The sequence below is a fragment of the Meriones unguiculatus genome, chromosome 18 (genome assembly GCF_030254825.1).
Source record: "Meriones unguiculatus strain TT.TT164.6M chromosome 18, Bangor_MerUng_6.1, whole genome shotgun sequence".
Taxonomy (NCBI): Eukaryota; Metazoa; Chordata; class Mammalia; order Rodentia; family Muridae; genus Meriones; species Meriones unguiculatus.
The window spans coordinates 37,291,058-37,304,865 of record NC_083365.1 but is presented as its reverse complement, the minus strand read 5'-3'; the positions used below and the strand labels follow the sequence as shown (position 1 = coordinate 37,304,865).

At 45.6% G+C, this 13,808-nt stretch overlaps 1 protein-coding gene across 5 annotated transcripts in view; it reads right to left on the bottom strand.

The window, feature by feature from the left end:
• The window catches only part of Kiaa1549l (KIAA1549 like), a 246,570-nt gene that overhangs the window by 53,781 nt on the left and 178,981 nt on the right, over window positions 1-13,808 (bottom strand). For 3 of the 5 annotated variants that reach the window (XM_060372077.1, XM_060372075.1, XM_060372078.1), the window contains exons 13-15: window positions 8,149-8,276; window positions 4,542-4,723; window positions 1,007-1,224 (exon numbers count right to left, since the gene is read on the bottom strand). In XM_060372077.1, the coding sequence (XP_060228060.1) occupies window positions 1,007-1,224; window positions 4,542-4,723; window positions 8,149-8,276 (528 nt within the window). The remainder of the gene's footprint in view (window positions 1-1,006; window positions 1,225-4,541; window positions 4,724-8,148; window positions 8,277-13,808) is intronic. The other 2 variants (XM_060372076.1, XM_060372079.1) reach the window with 1 other exon arrangement.

Below are 13,808 nucleotides of genomic sequence, written 5' to 3'. Positions count from 1 at the left end.
CTTCAGAGCAATGGAACAGTGACTAAAACAAATGGCTTCGTAAAAGAGCAAGTTCGTCCCCCTCTTGCTTTTGCCCTTCCTCCCTCCACCATATGTTAACATGGCAAGACCACCTTTACCAGATTCTAACACCTTGATATTTCTAGCCAGAAGAATGGTTGGAAAACAAATTTCTGCCAATTACAAGCCCCCGATCTCAGGTATTTTGTAATAGAAACAAAGAACAGATGGAGAGAGAAACCAGTTCAAACTACTTGGCCTAGCTCTCCCTCAGTGGGCCAGGCCCCATTAGAGCTACAGCAGCTCACATTTCAAATGCTCTTCAGGCTCATTGTCACACTTTTTGGGGGTGGCGGTATCTTCTTCTTCTTTTTTTTTTTTTCATCAGTCCTTAAGTTCCAGAGGATCAACCTCTGGAACTTAGGCTGTCTTCCACGTCAACATAAAACACGGAAGGAGTGAGTGAGTAAGAGCACACGTGGCCATGCAAGCATACATCATTTTGACTGGTGTCCGATACACAGCAGGTGACAATAACTGAATAACTGAACAGATCTATGAATGAGATGAGTTAGCATGGGTAATGCCGAGCCAAAGTGTGATAGGCTCTTACTGAGGCTGAATGGAATAGAAAGGCATGAATTTGCTTTCCTGGGCAAGACCCACTAGTGTAATTGAACAATACAATGCCCTTTGATCTGGAAGTTGCATAACTAGGTAGGTGATAATTATATTTCACCCAGCTCTGAAATAGCTACTGGCTTGAAAATATCATTAAGCTAGAGGACAATTGGGGTTGCTCACCCCAGAAGTTTTTAAAGGGCTTCAATTTTACTCGCTTTCAGACTCATTATTGAGTACACCCTTGTGGGGAACCAGATCAAAAGCCTGCGAAGATCAAAGTCCCAAGGTAAGAGCAAGGATCATGGGCACCATGCTCAAGGTGTCCTCTGCCCTCGTCGCACATGTGACATGGGGACATGAAGTATATCCGAGGAGCGTGTACCTGTTTTTAGACTCTGCAAAGGGAGCACACAGTTCTGGGTCTGGGTCCAAAACATGTTCCATTTCTTTTGGGGCTTTCTCATACATCTTTTTCCTTTCTGTCAGGCCCTTGCTTGTTTCCACTGGGGGGAAGTCATAATACCCCTTCCTCTTGGCCTTCAGGCGCAGTTTGTTCCGGTAGTGCTCAATGTCTGATTTCTGCTTCAGAGCCTTGTTCACCTTGGAGGAGGGAGGGAGGGAGGGAGGGAGGGAGGGAGGGAGGGAGGGAGGGAGGGAGGGAGAAGGAAAAAAAAAAAAACCTCAGGTCCATACCCAAATCAGCATGGCAACAGATGAGAAACATTTTCTGCAAGGTCAGCTGACCACTAAAACCAGAGGTGAAGCACGGGAGAGCTTTTCTATCTGTGACCAAAACCATCCCTCATACAAAGTGGATCTGATACCCGGTGAATTATCTGACATCCTTGCGTCCCACATCTGTCCTGACCGTTGAAGGCCTGTGTCTGACTGTATGCTCTTAGCTGAGAACCCACACTGTTTGGTCTCTGCTCTGCTTGTACTCCGTGGTTCCTCAGTGTGGGAGCCTGGCTGCCTGGCTGGTTTTCGTGTCCCGAGTCTCGCTCCAGCTCATGGCTTTCTCTGTCCACTTAGCTGGAGCTATTGGGCTGAGTCTCAAAGTGGATTGGGATGGATGTGGTGGGAAAGTGGAACAAATGTTCCCCTCAGGGGCGGGAGGGCTTTCCAAATGATTCACTTGCCCCGGAGATGTATTTCTGTAAACCCATGACTTTTTTGAGAGGGAGAGAGATTGTTATGGAATACTGTGTGGCTGAACGTCCTATGGTTTTTTTTGTTTGTTTGTTTGTTTGTTTTTTTAAATCACCTTTAACAGAATTCTCTGTAATTCATAAAGGAGAAATGTATGGCTTTATGACTTCAGCTTATGCTCCCCTCCTTACATTTAAACCAACCCTCCCTCCCTAAGAGAAGACGAGGTGTAAAGCAGCCTGTGTCAAGCTCTGGGAGACCGCAGAGTATAGAGAGAAGAGGTCAGGGCTCTTATCCGATCTGGGTGTCAAGAAGGCTCATTCCTTAAACTTCCCAAATGTAGAACGGATCCATTTCTGAATGGAGGAAATACTCATGTGTTCTCCCCATGTGGCAGGTGGCTGGCCCTGGAGGAAAAGGCATCTGTTCTGATTTTGGAGTCTGTTTGTATGATGTTCATATCATTAGGCTGGGGCAAAGAGACGCAAGTATGATGGTCATAAATGAGAGCCTTAACCAGGCAGACAGCCCTAATCAAAGGCTGTTAACAGTGCATTAGTGCCAACTTCAGAGGTGGGGGGGCGGAGAGGGGACACAGAACTGTGCCTCAGGGAAGACTACAGAGCTAAGGGGCAGAAAGGACACATTGTGACCAATTCCTCCTTACAGACGAATGAACAATAATAAAAACAAAATGGCAGTACCAATGACAAGGTGTTTATATGTAAGTCATTTGCTGAGTACTTCATGTATAGTAGCCCATTTTGTTGATAGAGGTGTTAACAAAGGACCAGTTAACATTCGCCTAAGTCGCAGAGACAACAAATGGACCAGCTGGAGCTCCAATTCTGACGACACAGCTTTCGAGGTCATACTTTCTAAATATAACACTATTTCTCGTGATGGGCTGGAGTATGCGTTAAGAGAGGAAAGCAGCATTAGGCAGGAGTTGGGGAAGCTGAACAGATGCCATCAGCATGATTCTCAGTCAGCACCTCACCCTTCAGGCTTTAGTTTCTCTGACTCAAATAAGTTGCAATAGAAGGGCTGCTTATAAGTATAACCAAACCTCAGCCCCTCCTGCTTTAAGGCCAGCTCAGTCTTCCTGCTCAGAAAAAGAGGTCCTCCCTGCAGCAGGTCCCAGCTTAGGGAAGTGTCCCCACTTGTCCTGAGGAAGAAATGTCTGCTGTGTATTCCTGATGCCCAGTTGTACAGAGTTGCAGCAGGCACCTTGGGGTGCGATGAGAAAGGGGCTTTAGACCTTGCAAATCTCCCGCCTGCTTCAGACAACAATAGCGGGGTAGAAATGAAATGAACAAATCAACCCAACACTTTAACACAAAGGAAAACTATGTGTGCATAGGTCCATAAAGTAGATATGCACGGTGGCCCCATGTGAACATTTGTAAAGATTCATCAACTTTTTTTTTAAAAAAGCTCACTGATAACTCTTCTGCTGAAGGAAGAAGAGGGACGGCATTTTCAACCCAATTTCCTCTTCTTTGTCTGAGATAACTCTTGTCTCTTACCTACCCCATCAACTGTCTATTATCTCTCTATCTAATATTTTTTTTATAAAATCTCTCACAGATGTGACAGATGTTTAAATCAACTAGGCTGGTTGACCAATGAGCCCTGGGGCCCACCTGTCTCTGTTCCCCCATGCTAAAATTGCAAATGCGCACTGCTGTGTCCCACTTTTATATGGGTGCTGATCCCAGGTTTTAATGGCAAGCACTTTACCAACGCTGCCATCTCCCCAGGAAAGTTGATTGACATTGACACCACCTAGAAAGAAAGTGGGGGGCTATTTCAAGCTTGCTAACAGAAATCAATGTCATTTCAGAGTCTCTGACAGCCAGTTCCCTGCCCAAATGACACGAAGTTCTCCACTTTCCTCTCAGCTCACCCTCCTCCTATTACCCCAGCAACATGGATCCTAATGAAAGCTGAAATGTATAGGAGTGCAGCGTAGAACGACTGAAGGCTAGACCCATGAGAGGTTGGGGAAAAGAGGTCTTCTGATAATCTGCTTTCCTAATCACAGGGGTGTAGTGAGAATTTTGGTCTCTTAAAAATCCCAGTCATGTCATGCGCATATCTTTTTGTTTCAATGCCCAGTGTGGGATACGGGGTTGCTTCAGATTGTCCGTAGCCATTAACTATGATTTGTCTTGTGCTTTAGGAGGGGCGTGATTTTGCCAGCTGCATATAGTTTACATCTGGAATTCCACGGACGCTTGAGAGGGTACAAATGGGAGATTCCCAAGAGTGCCTGTGGCAGCTGCTGCTCCCCTTGCTGCTGCTGGTCCCTGCTGCTGCTTTTGCTGATGCTGGATGGCTGTTTGCGAGATTGCTGGTTGCTGGAATTCTGACCTTGAAGATTGGACTTGCTCCAAGAAACGTGACATCAGCAGGAAGTGGCACAAAGAGGTCTACATCCCCTTTCCTCTCTACCCCCGCCCCCCGCCTACCTATTGTTGGGTAGTTGGAAGGAACTGGGGTAGAGAAGGGTGGTAGGTATAGGAACCCAAAGTAGCCAAACGGCCCAGCTACACAGGATTTTGAAGGCTTCATTGCAGGTGGAAAACGCTATGAACAAAACTCACTCGGGACGATTTATTTGTATTTCACATCACTGAGGTCTGGCATGTGCAGAGGTACAAACTGCCTCTACTGCCAGAGGCCACTGCGAGCCCCTCCGGCAGAAGGATCAACTGAATCCCTGTGGTCCAGCTGAACTTCCCACCCAGGACACAGGGGCTTACCTCACCGTTGAGCGCAGCCGAGGACTCTGGGCCCCTGTCTGAGGCAGGGTGCACCACGGGCAGAGCTGACGGTTTGATAGCGATGAGCTGCACGGAGCCAGAAGATGTGTCAAAGGCATCTGCTGCCGCTTTGCCAGCACTGTCGAAGAGACCCGCTCCCTCCTCTTCATCACTTGCCGTCACTAAAGCCAGGCACAAACACATTGGTTTTTAATATGCGGGGATCCACCTCAAAATGCAGAGAAGGGAGTATGCGGCCCTGCCCACGGTTTGCTTCTGACCATGGCTTACCTTTACGGTTAAGGTTTGTGCTATTTACCCAGGTATTGTACTATCAGTAAGTAGGGAGGAAGTTTAAAGGTTGTATTGAAATAGAAAGGAAAAAACAAAAACAAAAACAAAAAAACCTTACAAAGCAGGGACAGAACAGATTTGAAAACAATAAAAAGTAAATTTGTTCTCTACGTTTGTAAAAACGAGAAAAGTGAATTTGGCCAAACCCGCATCTACTCTTAGGTCTGTCCACCCCCAGAAAAACAGCCTTCAGCGCTGTTTTTGATGAAGCTATCACATTTTGTTCAATGTTAAGCAACAAGTTTTCCTGGGTCAATTAGCCGTTCTGTGGTGGTTGCTTTTTTTCTTTCTTTCGCTCTTTCTTTTTTCGTGAAGGCTGTTTCTCAAGCGGCTTGGGTTTTTCATTCTTTTACATGTCTATAACAAAAGAAAGCTACGGACCAACCACCAGAGAAACTAACTCACAGCCGCAGACAACTCCTCTAATTGCATGGACTCACTGCCTCCCACGCGCTGGTAAACGAATTCTCCCATCTGACAGACCGTTCTGCCGTGACGGCTGTCGGACACCAGCCGGCTTTGTGATTCCATAGCTAAGCTGACAGAAGGTGCTTCAAGCCCAGCCGTATCTAGCCAATTTACTTGTTTTTAAATCGTATTCTCACGAAGTAGGTATAAGAATGACAGCTTATTGAGCGGTCTCATCAAGGTAAATTAGGCCTGTTTAAGCAACTGAACTAGTAGGCCGTTTGGAAGCAAAATAGGTGTAGCATAATATCTGAATGTAACTGAGGCGTGTTCTTTCTTCCTACCTGCTCAAGGAGACTTGGGATGTTATTTAAATTACTGAGAAACATAGCATGTAGATCATTCTGTCACGATCACAGATCTGTCACATTAAACCAAGGAAGTACTAAAACAACTTACAGACTAGCAGTGGGTCATAATTGGATTTTTTAAAAAAGTTTCATGGATTGGTTGGCAAATACCAGGTCACCAAAGCAGCCAACGGCAGAGGGAAATTTCTATCAGAAGTGTCACTAGATGCATATGTATTTTGAGAGAGAAGTTTTACACATAATATATGCCTGGCCACCTTCATCACCCACTTTCTGGTCAACGATTGCCAATGCTTCCATAGCAGCGGGTTTCCAAGATGGTCCCATTTTCATTGCCTGATACTAATGCTTACAGTGATAGCCCTGACCTTTGTAATCAAAAGAGAAAGGGATGGTTACATTAATGACAGTGTGCTTTTTTCCAAGGCTTGGTCACTTATTCTTGAATTATCAGTTATATATTCAAGCAGCCCTATGGAACGGTATGGTGGCCTCCTACCTTGAGAAGACAAACTTGAGTCATCTTTTCATGACTATAGCTGAAGCCAATATGACTATGACATTTTCACGTCAGACCCTAGGTCAGAGCAAGCTCACCAAAACCAAACCATTAGTAAGTTTCTGACCCGCAAACATTGTGTAAAATGATAATGCATTTTAGGTCTCTAGTGTATGGTGTATAGCAGTTTCCTGAGACTCAAACACCCCATGCTTCAGGGAAGCTCCTTATGCCAAAAGGTAAACAACTCAAAACAGCTTCAAGAAGTTCCTGAAACTGACCAGACTCAGAAGGCCAAGAGTAAACAATAAAGGCTACAGAGAGTCAATATCAGACAAGCCAACCTGCAAAGAAGCAGAAACGGACCAAATTGCTTGGACGTTTGAGTCACTTGGAAGGAAGGGTTAGTCTCCAACCTGTTGAAGATGCCTGCAGGCTGTGCAATGTGCTCCAGGTTCCCTGTGTTTGTGACCTGTCACCACGCTGTAGTGGGCTTTGGTGGTGCAGCTGTCATTTCTGCTTCTGTAAGTATCTCTTTGCTCACCCAGGTTCCTGTAAACAATCGCCCTTTCCTAGAGAGAAGGTTGCATTTGGCTTAGAAGTCCGAGTACCTGTACTTGTTCAGAAAGGCATTGTATTTGTTTGTTTTTATTTATTTATTGAGACAGATGTCCTTGAACTCACAGCAGCCTTCCTACCTCAGTTTCTCGAGGATTATAGGCATGAGTCACCACACCTGCCATCAAGCTCTTTTGGCTTTGTTTCTTTGTTTTTGTTTTACCTGTTACATCTAATCTTCTCACTTATGTTTAAACATCTTCATGAAAAGGAGCTCTAGGAGCTGGGGGAATTAGTGAGGTCACGGAACCACAAAGACCTATGGCAGCCATTTTGCTGGCAAAAACAGTGTATTTTATTTTTCAAGTCCACATTCACTAGAGAACAAGAGTAGAAGCCTCAGATGCAGTAAGCCTGGCAGAAAACAAGAATCATCTATACATTAACGTTTATTAATTAACCTTAGTTACCCTGGCTCTAATCGGACACCAAACCACTAGGCGGTAGTATTTGAATATTTCACAGGGGCCGTATTTGCATACAAAGCCTGACCAGATGATGAAAGAGGCATTTCTGTTTTCTTTACATTTCCACTCAGTGTTGATTTCTTCCTTCGGTTGTTCCGTCTCCCAATCCAACCAAATATATCTTATAATAACAATGTTCTTGTTTAACTCTTACTTCCCTGAGGAAGACGAAACATTTAACTCTCCCAGGAGACTCAGTCATGCAGCTAAATTCATTCATTAATTTGGGGTCCTGGGGGTTGAGCCTAGGGTAATGCAAGCATTCCACCACTGTGACGCGTAATTCTGAAGCAGGGTCTCACTAAGTTGGACAGGTCAGCCTCAACATTTAGATCCTTCTGCCTCAAGTAGCTGGGATTACAGTTGGACACAGCACCCCATCCAGCAAGGCTGATTTGTCTTTTATTATAATACTTTTTTTTTTTTAAGACAGACCTGATAATTAAGCTCTCAGATCTCATGGGTACACAATGAACCCCTTAAACTTGTTATGGGGTGAAGGACAGGCAGTTGGAGATGAGCAGCGTTTTGGAGCTCTGTCAGTCCGTTGGACTTGGCATTGGACATTGTGCCTTTAAACTCAAGAGTTAGAAAAGGCTCTACGCAAACATCACCTTGTTCTAAAAATTCCCCCCCCCAGGAGTGTGTGCTTCCTGACAAACAAGGAGCTGAGGAAGTGAGACAGATTCAGAGAGAAGGATGCAGAAATCACCCAGTTCACAGCCGACTCCAGGTCCCATATGGCAGAATAGGGGGGCCTGGAGAGAGCGCACGCTGGGTTTAACTGTGTGAATATATGTGCAAGCATGTGAGTGTGCATATGTGTGCAAGTGTGTGAGTGTGCTCACATGGGAGAGGCGGAGAAGCTACTAGATGGGGAGGCTCCTCACCATTTCTTTTCCTTGTCTCCTCCTTTGTCACTTTCTGCTGTGTCATTCCATTCTGGGGCGAGCGCCTCCCTGAGCTGGGCTTCCCTGATTCGTTGCTGATGACAGAGCCATTCTCACTGGGCGACCTGCTGGAGGTAACCATAGCAACAGGGTAGACAGTAAGTTTCAACTGGAACAGCCTCCTCTCAAGGTTATTTTATTTGCACAGTTTATGTCTTAAGCCTTTCATTCCGGTCTCAGTGGCGAAGAAGAAATGATGCAGGAGAACAAAGAAACAATGCTACCCACACTCACACTCACTGGCTTACAGGTGAGGTGGTTCTGAAGTGCCTTTTACCGGTTGAGGCTCCCGGGACAAGCTCAGTGTTCCCAGCCCTCAGTCTCATCTATTTTAATCCATTACCTGTCTCAGCAACTCAGGAGATCGTAGGGACAGCACGCCCTCCCTTTCCCACGGCTCTCTGGATGCTGAGTGTTTGGGTCACATGAGCGCCTTTAGCCATGCATAAGATGCGGTTTTCTTTGGTTATCCACCACAGCACAGTCCTACACGATTACTATAGATTTAAGTCTCCACATCGTGCAATCTTCACATTGTCAACTCTGCACACTCTTGACTTGTACCTACTTATATTTTAAAACACTAATCTGAGCCTCACAGTTCCCAGGAAACAAACAAACAAACAAACAACTTTTCATTTTGCTTTTTTTTTTTTTCTGTGCAGGGCATCACGCCAGGTATACGAGTCTGTTGCCACCTGAGAGGAAACTGCTGAAGCAGCTGTTTTGTACTAGGGACTGTTTTGAGCGCCTCCAAACCTGGTCACGGGTCATAGTGATTATCCCTGACTTGGAGGTGGCCCACCTTGGTCAGAAAGTGAGGAATGTGACAGCAATGGAGACCAAGAGTGGTTTTCAGCGCTAAGCAAGACGCCCTCAGCCCTGAACACCCTCATTTCAAGGTCTCAAGGCGGCAGCCTCAGATAGCAGCAAGTCACAGGGCCTTCATTCCTTCCTCAGGGCTGGACTCTCACCTCCAGGACTCTGTGGGGAAATGGGCTCCTGCCACTTCACTGCTTCCAGAGGGGTTCTCTCCCTCAGGCCTCACAGCACACCTGGGGGAAGACTAAGTGAAAAGACTGACCTCCCTGAGTGGACGATGATCAGGAGGCAAATGCCTAGAGAGAGCCGTGTTCTACTACTACTGTCAGTTTTCCATATTTGGAAAATACACTCAACTAACGCTCGCAATGGAGAACTGGCTGGAATCTACGCCCTTGGTCATGGGGGAGAAGCTGTGTATTCCAGCACACCCCTCTTCCTTCTCGTCACCTTCCACCACCTGTGTGAACTTAGGATACTCAGTTCTATACATGTTGGTACCCGTGCTGGCTAGTTGTACATTGACACACAAACTAGACTTCTCTGAAAAGACCCTCAATTGAGAAAATGCCTCCATAAGATCTGGCTGTAAGGCACCTTCTTAATTAGTGATTGATGGGGAGGGCCCAGCCCATAGTGGGTGGTACCTGGGTTGGTGGTCCTGGGTTCTGTGAGAAAGCAGGCTGAGCAAGCATGGGAAGCAAGCCAGCAAGCAGCACCCCTCCATGGGCTCTGCATCAGCTCCTGCCTCCAGGATCCTAACCTGTTTGAATTCCTGTCCTGACTTCTTTAGATGATGACTAGCAAGATGGAAGTGTAAGGCAAATGAACCCTTTCCTCCACAACCTGCTTTCTGGTCATAGTTTTAATCACAGCAATAGAAACCCTAACTGAGACAGTACCCTAAAAGTCACCAACAGCGATAGGTAGGATGTCTGTGTGATGAGACAAGGACCTGCCAAGTATGTCCTGTGGAACACAAGAACATCTGCACACAGGAAATGTTCGATGCACCCCTTCTTTGGATGCCTCTAGCTGTGGTAGCATGTCAGAGGCTCTGCTCAATTCTGTCTTGGATTAATTTTGTTTCACTTAATATGCAGCATCTCCTAACTTTTGTGGCTGAAAAATCTTTATCATTTTGTCACATTAGTGCTACAAAGACAATAGGTGGGAAATGTGGATCAGGCATTAATTGAGTGAATGCATAACATATATATATATATATATATATTATAATTATGTACCCAACAGCTATTTGATCACCGAATGCTGGTTGTCAGGGGAGTACACACACAGAGTGACAAAGAGAGACAGAGAGGAGATATGCGCCCTTGAATTGTTTTCAGAATCTGAGACTTAACAGCACCTACTCTCCAGCTGGCTTCATTAGATAAAAAGATTTTCTTTTAACTCTGGGGCAGGGGTAATAGTCTGTAGTCTATTTTACATTTGTAAGCTGCTTAGTGATTTTTGTAATATTTTCATACCCTTTCCCCATTTGATCCTGAAATAATTTTCTGATGTTTCTCTCACTCTGAGGAAAGGTGTCAATGAGCACATTTCTGTAGAGGACAATCCAATCTGTTTTATTCTTTGTTCCTGTCGATACGCCTCTGTTTACGATGAGTATTCAACTCAAAACTCCTGGTCAAAATAGAAAGTGTGTGTATAGTGTATCTGTGCACACAGCAGGAATAAAGGTACTTTTGAAAGCTAATACACGTCAGCTGTAAGATTGAGACTCAAGGTTACAAAGCACAATGGTTCCCTCCCTGGAGCTGTGGAACTAAGCAGTTCCTAAACAGTGTGGCCCATCACTAATTTAAGAGTCCGTTTCAAATGGCTGTTTCTATGGGGTTGATTACCTTTCAACTATGACCTGGGCCATAAATTTAATTCCCAGCCACAGATGAACAGAATAACATCACCAAGACTCCAGAAAGGGACCTGAGCACCCATCAGGCAGCCTGGCGGTGACTAAATCTCAGACCCATTCTGGGAGGGCCTGCAGTCAGTTCATAGGTAGCCGGAATGAGGGAACTCGTGTGGTGAGATGGGGAAATCAGAAACCTGAGTCACGTTGGGGAGATGGCCCGGTTGGTGAGATGCCTGCTGGGAAAGCAGGAGGACCAGAGTTTGGTGGTGCGTCCCCGTAACCTTAAGGTGCGGCAGAGACATGTGTGTCCCTAGGGATTCGTGGCCAACTTATCTACCCAACTGGTGAGCACTGGGTTCAGGGGGAAAAGGAAAGGAGGAGGAGAGCCATAGAAGAAGACACGTGACAGTAACTTTTGGCCTCCACGTGAATGTGGACGCGTGGGCACACGCGCACACACACACACACACACACACACACACTTAGACCCATATACATTATACATGTACACACTCAACTGCTACAAATGATCAGATCTACGCGAACAGAGATGGTGGCTCATGTGACAGCCCTGGCAATGCTACACCCAGTCCTTAGTAAAAATGCCATTTTAATGATGAAATAACGAGGCAAATGTAGAAATCATGTTGCATGTAGACACTGCTCCCTTTCTCTCTATTTCATAAGCTAACATTTCTTAATAAAAACAAGAATAAATAATTGAACCTAATTGGTAAGAGGTGACTCCTTGCTAACTCAAGGAGAAGTGTCTGTTTTCAAACAAATTTCAAAAATTAATCCCCACAGGATTTAAATTACTCAATTTGAATAGGTAGAGAATAATTTTTTATTCTTCCCAGAAGTGCTTACATCAGTATCTTAATTTAGTAATTCTTCCTTTTCAGCTTCTTTTAAATGGGTGATAAGTTGTCAACATAGCTTTATTGTGCTAGGCAAGGATTACAAGAATAATACTTATAGGTAATAGAGTGGATGAGCCCTTCATATAAACTGTCTTCATGTGTTTCAATCCCACTTTGCTCGCTTCCCCGCGCTGAACAGACCTGCAGTAACAGTTCCAACTCTGTTCATACCTCCACACAACCAAACTTTGGGGGGTCTTCTACAGTGTCTCTGAACTTGACCACATGACTTGGTTGGACAACAGGAAGGGAATAAACAGGACAGAAGTAGAGACTCAAGAAATGTTTGTATTTGGGGCTGTTTTTCTTTCTGCCCTTGGACCCTTGGAACCACCTTGTGAAAAAGCCTGGTGGGACTAGGCTGCTGGAACATGAGCCCACGTGGAGAGAGGGCCAAGTGTCATGGGCCACCCTAGACAAGACTGTTGGCAACAAGGCTGTAGCCTCATTGACTCAATTTCTATCAAATGATTGGCATGGTGGCAATTCCAGGTAACATCAGCCAGCTTGGATGAAACCAGAACCATCCAGCACAGCTCAGGCTACCGAGTCACCCAAACTGTGAGCTGAATCATGACGGTTGCTTTAAGCATCAAAGTTCTGGCGTGGTCTGTTACAGGCAAATAGATTACTAATCCTTATGCCTTCAACCTTATTTTTCCACATAAGGTGGAAGCCACCCCTCTGTTCTTCTTTACTTCATTTTAAGGTGCCAAGAGTTCCTAGAATGAAACACAGCATTGCTGCTCGATTTTTGTGCAGTATGGGTGTATTTGGTATGGACAGTCCCTTCCTCCTCAAATTACTTTGTCTCCTGGCTTCTCAGCTTCTACTCTCCTTGTCTCCCTCTCCTTCTTGTTTACGTTTTCACTTTCCTGTGCTGACTCTTGCTGATCCCCCTCGCCTTTAAGCCCTGCAGCGTTTCCAGGGCTTGGTTCTCTGAGCTCTCCTTCTCTATTCTTATCCCCTGCTAGATGACATTCTCCAGTCTCATAGGAATACAGACCTCTGCCAACTCCCAGAACTGTATTTCTACTCTGAGCCTCTCCTGCGGACTCCAGACTCATATGCTCATATGGTTAATGATTCTCAAGCACTTTCATTTCTGTACCTGCAGGTGACAGATAAGCTGATTCCCTTCCAGCCTTTCGCTAATACAAACACACAACAATTGCATTTCCAGATCCTGTGGCAGCCTGTCACCAGCTTCCTTCACTGCCTTTCTTGAGAGTCCAGCCACTCTTACACCACCAGGTATGCCATCCATGCTACTGCCTCTGACCTGGGCCTCCTGGCCTTCCTTCAGAAGAAGGAGAACCCCTGACTCTCTATAGTCTGTTTTCCCTACAGAGCCAGAGCGAACCAGAAAAGGTTCACAAAGTTGCCTGTCAGTCCTCTTTTTAAGCCCTCCCATGACTTCTGATCTTTATTTACAATAGAAATCCCAACCTGACTTTGGCCCCTAGTTCATGACAAGATCAGCTAAAAGCAGCTTCCCTGATTCATCCGCTGCTATTTCCTCCCTGGTGCACACCAGCCTTCTTAACTGGATTGCTTTTCTTCAGGAATGTCAAGAATTTCCCTCCTCTGGGCTTTACACGCCTACTTGGAGCATTCCTCCCCTAGCAAGCTCCCCTGGCAGACTTATCAAGCCAGTGGTGTCTTTTTCAAATGGCACTAATCAGTAAGGTCCTCCCTGATTTCTTATCTAAAACAGAACCCCCTCCCCCCCCCCCCCCGCTCTCTCCATACCAGATTCTAAGTTGCACATAAATAGAAAGTTTGTCTTGTTCCCTGGGCTAGCTGCAGTGTCTGGTAAACAGCAAACAGACATCATATAAAGGGAAAGAGAGGAGAGGGAGGCAGGGTGGAGGAAGCGGAAGCGTTTCAGCTTCTATAGTGCTTTTGAAGCAAGGGAGAATGGGTTTCTGAAGAGTGTTGCTTCAGCTAACCAATGGACCTGCCATTGGCTTCAC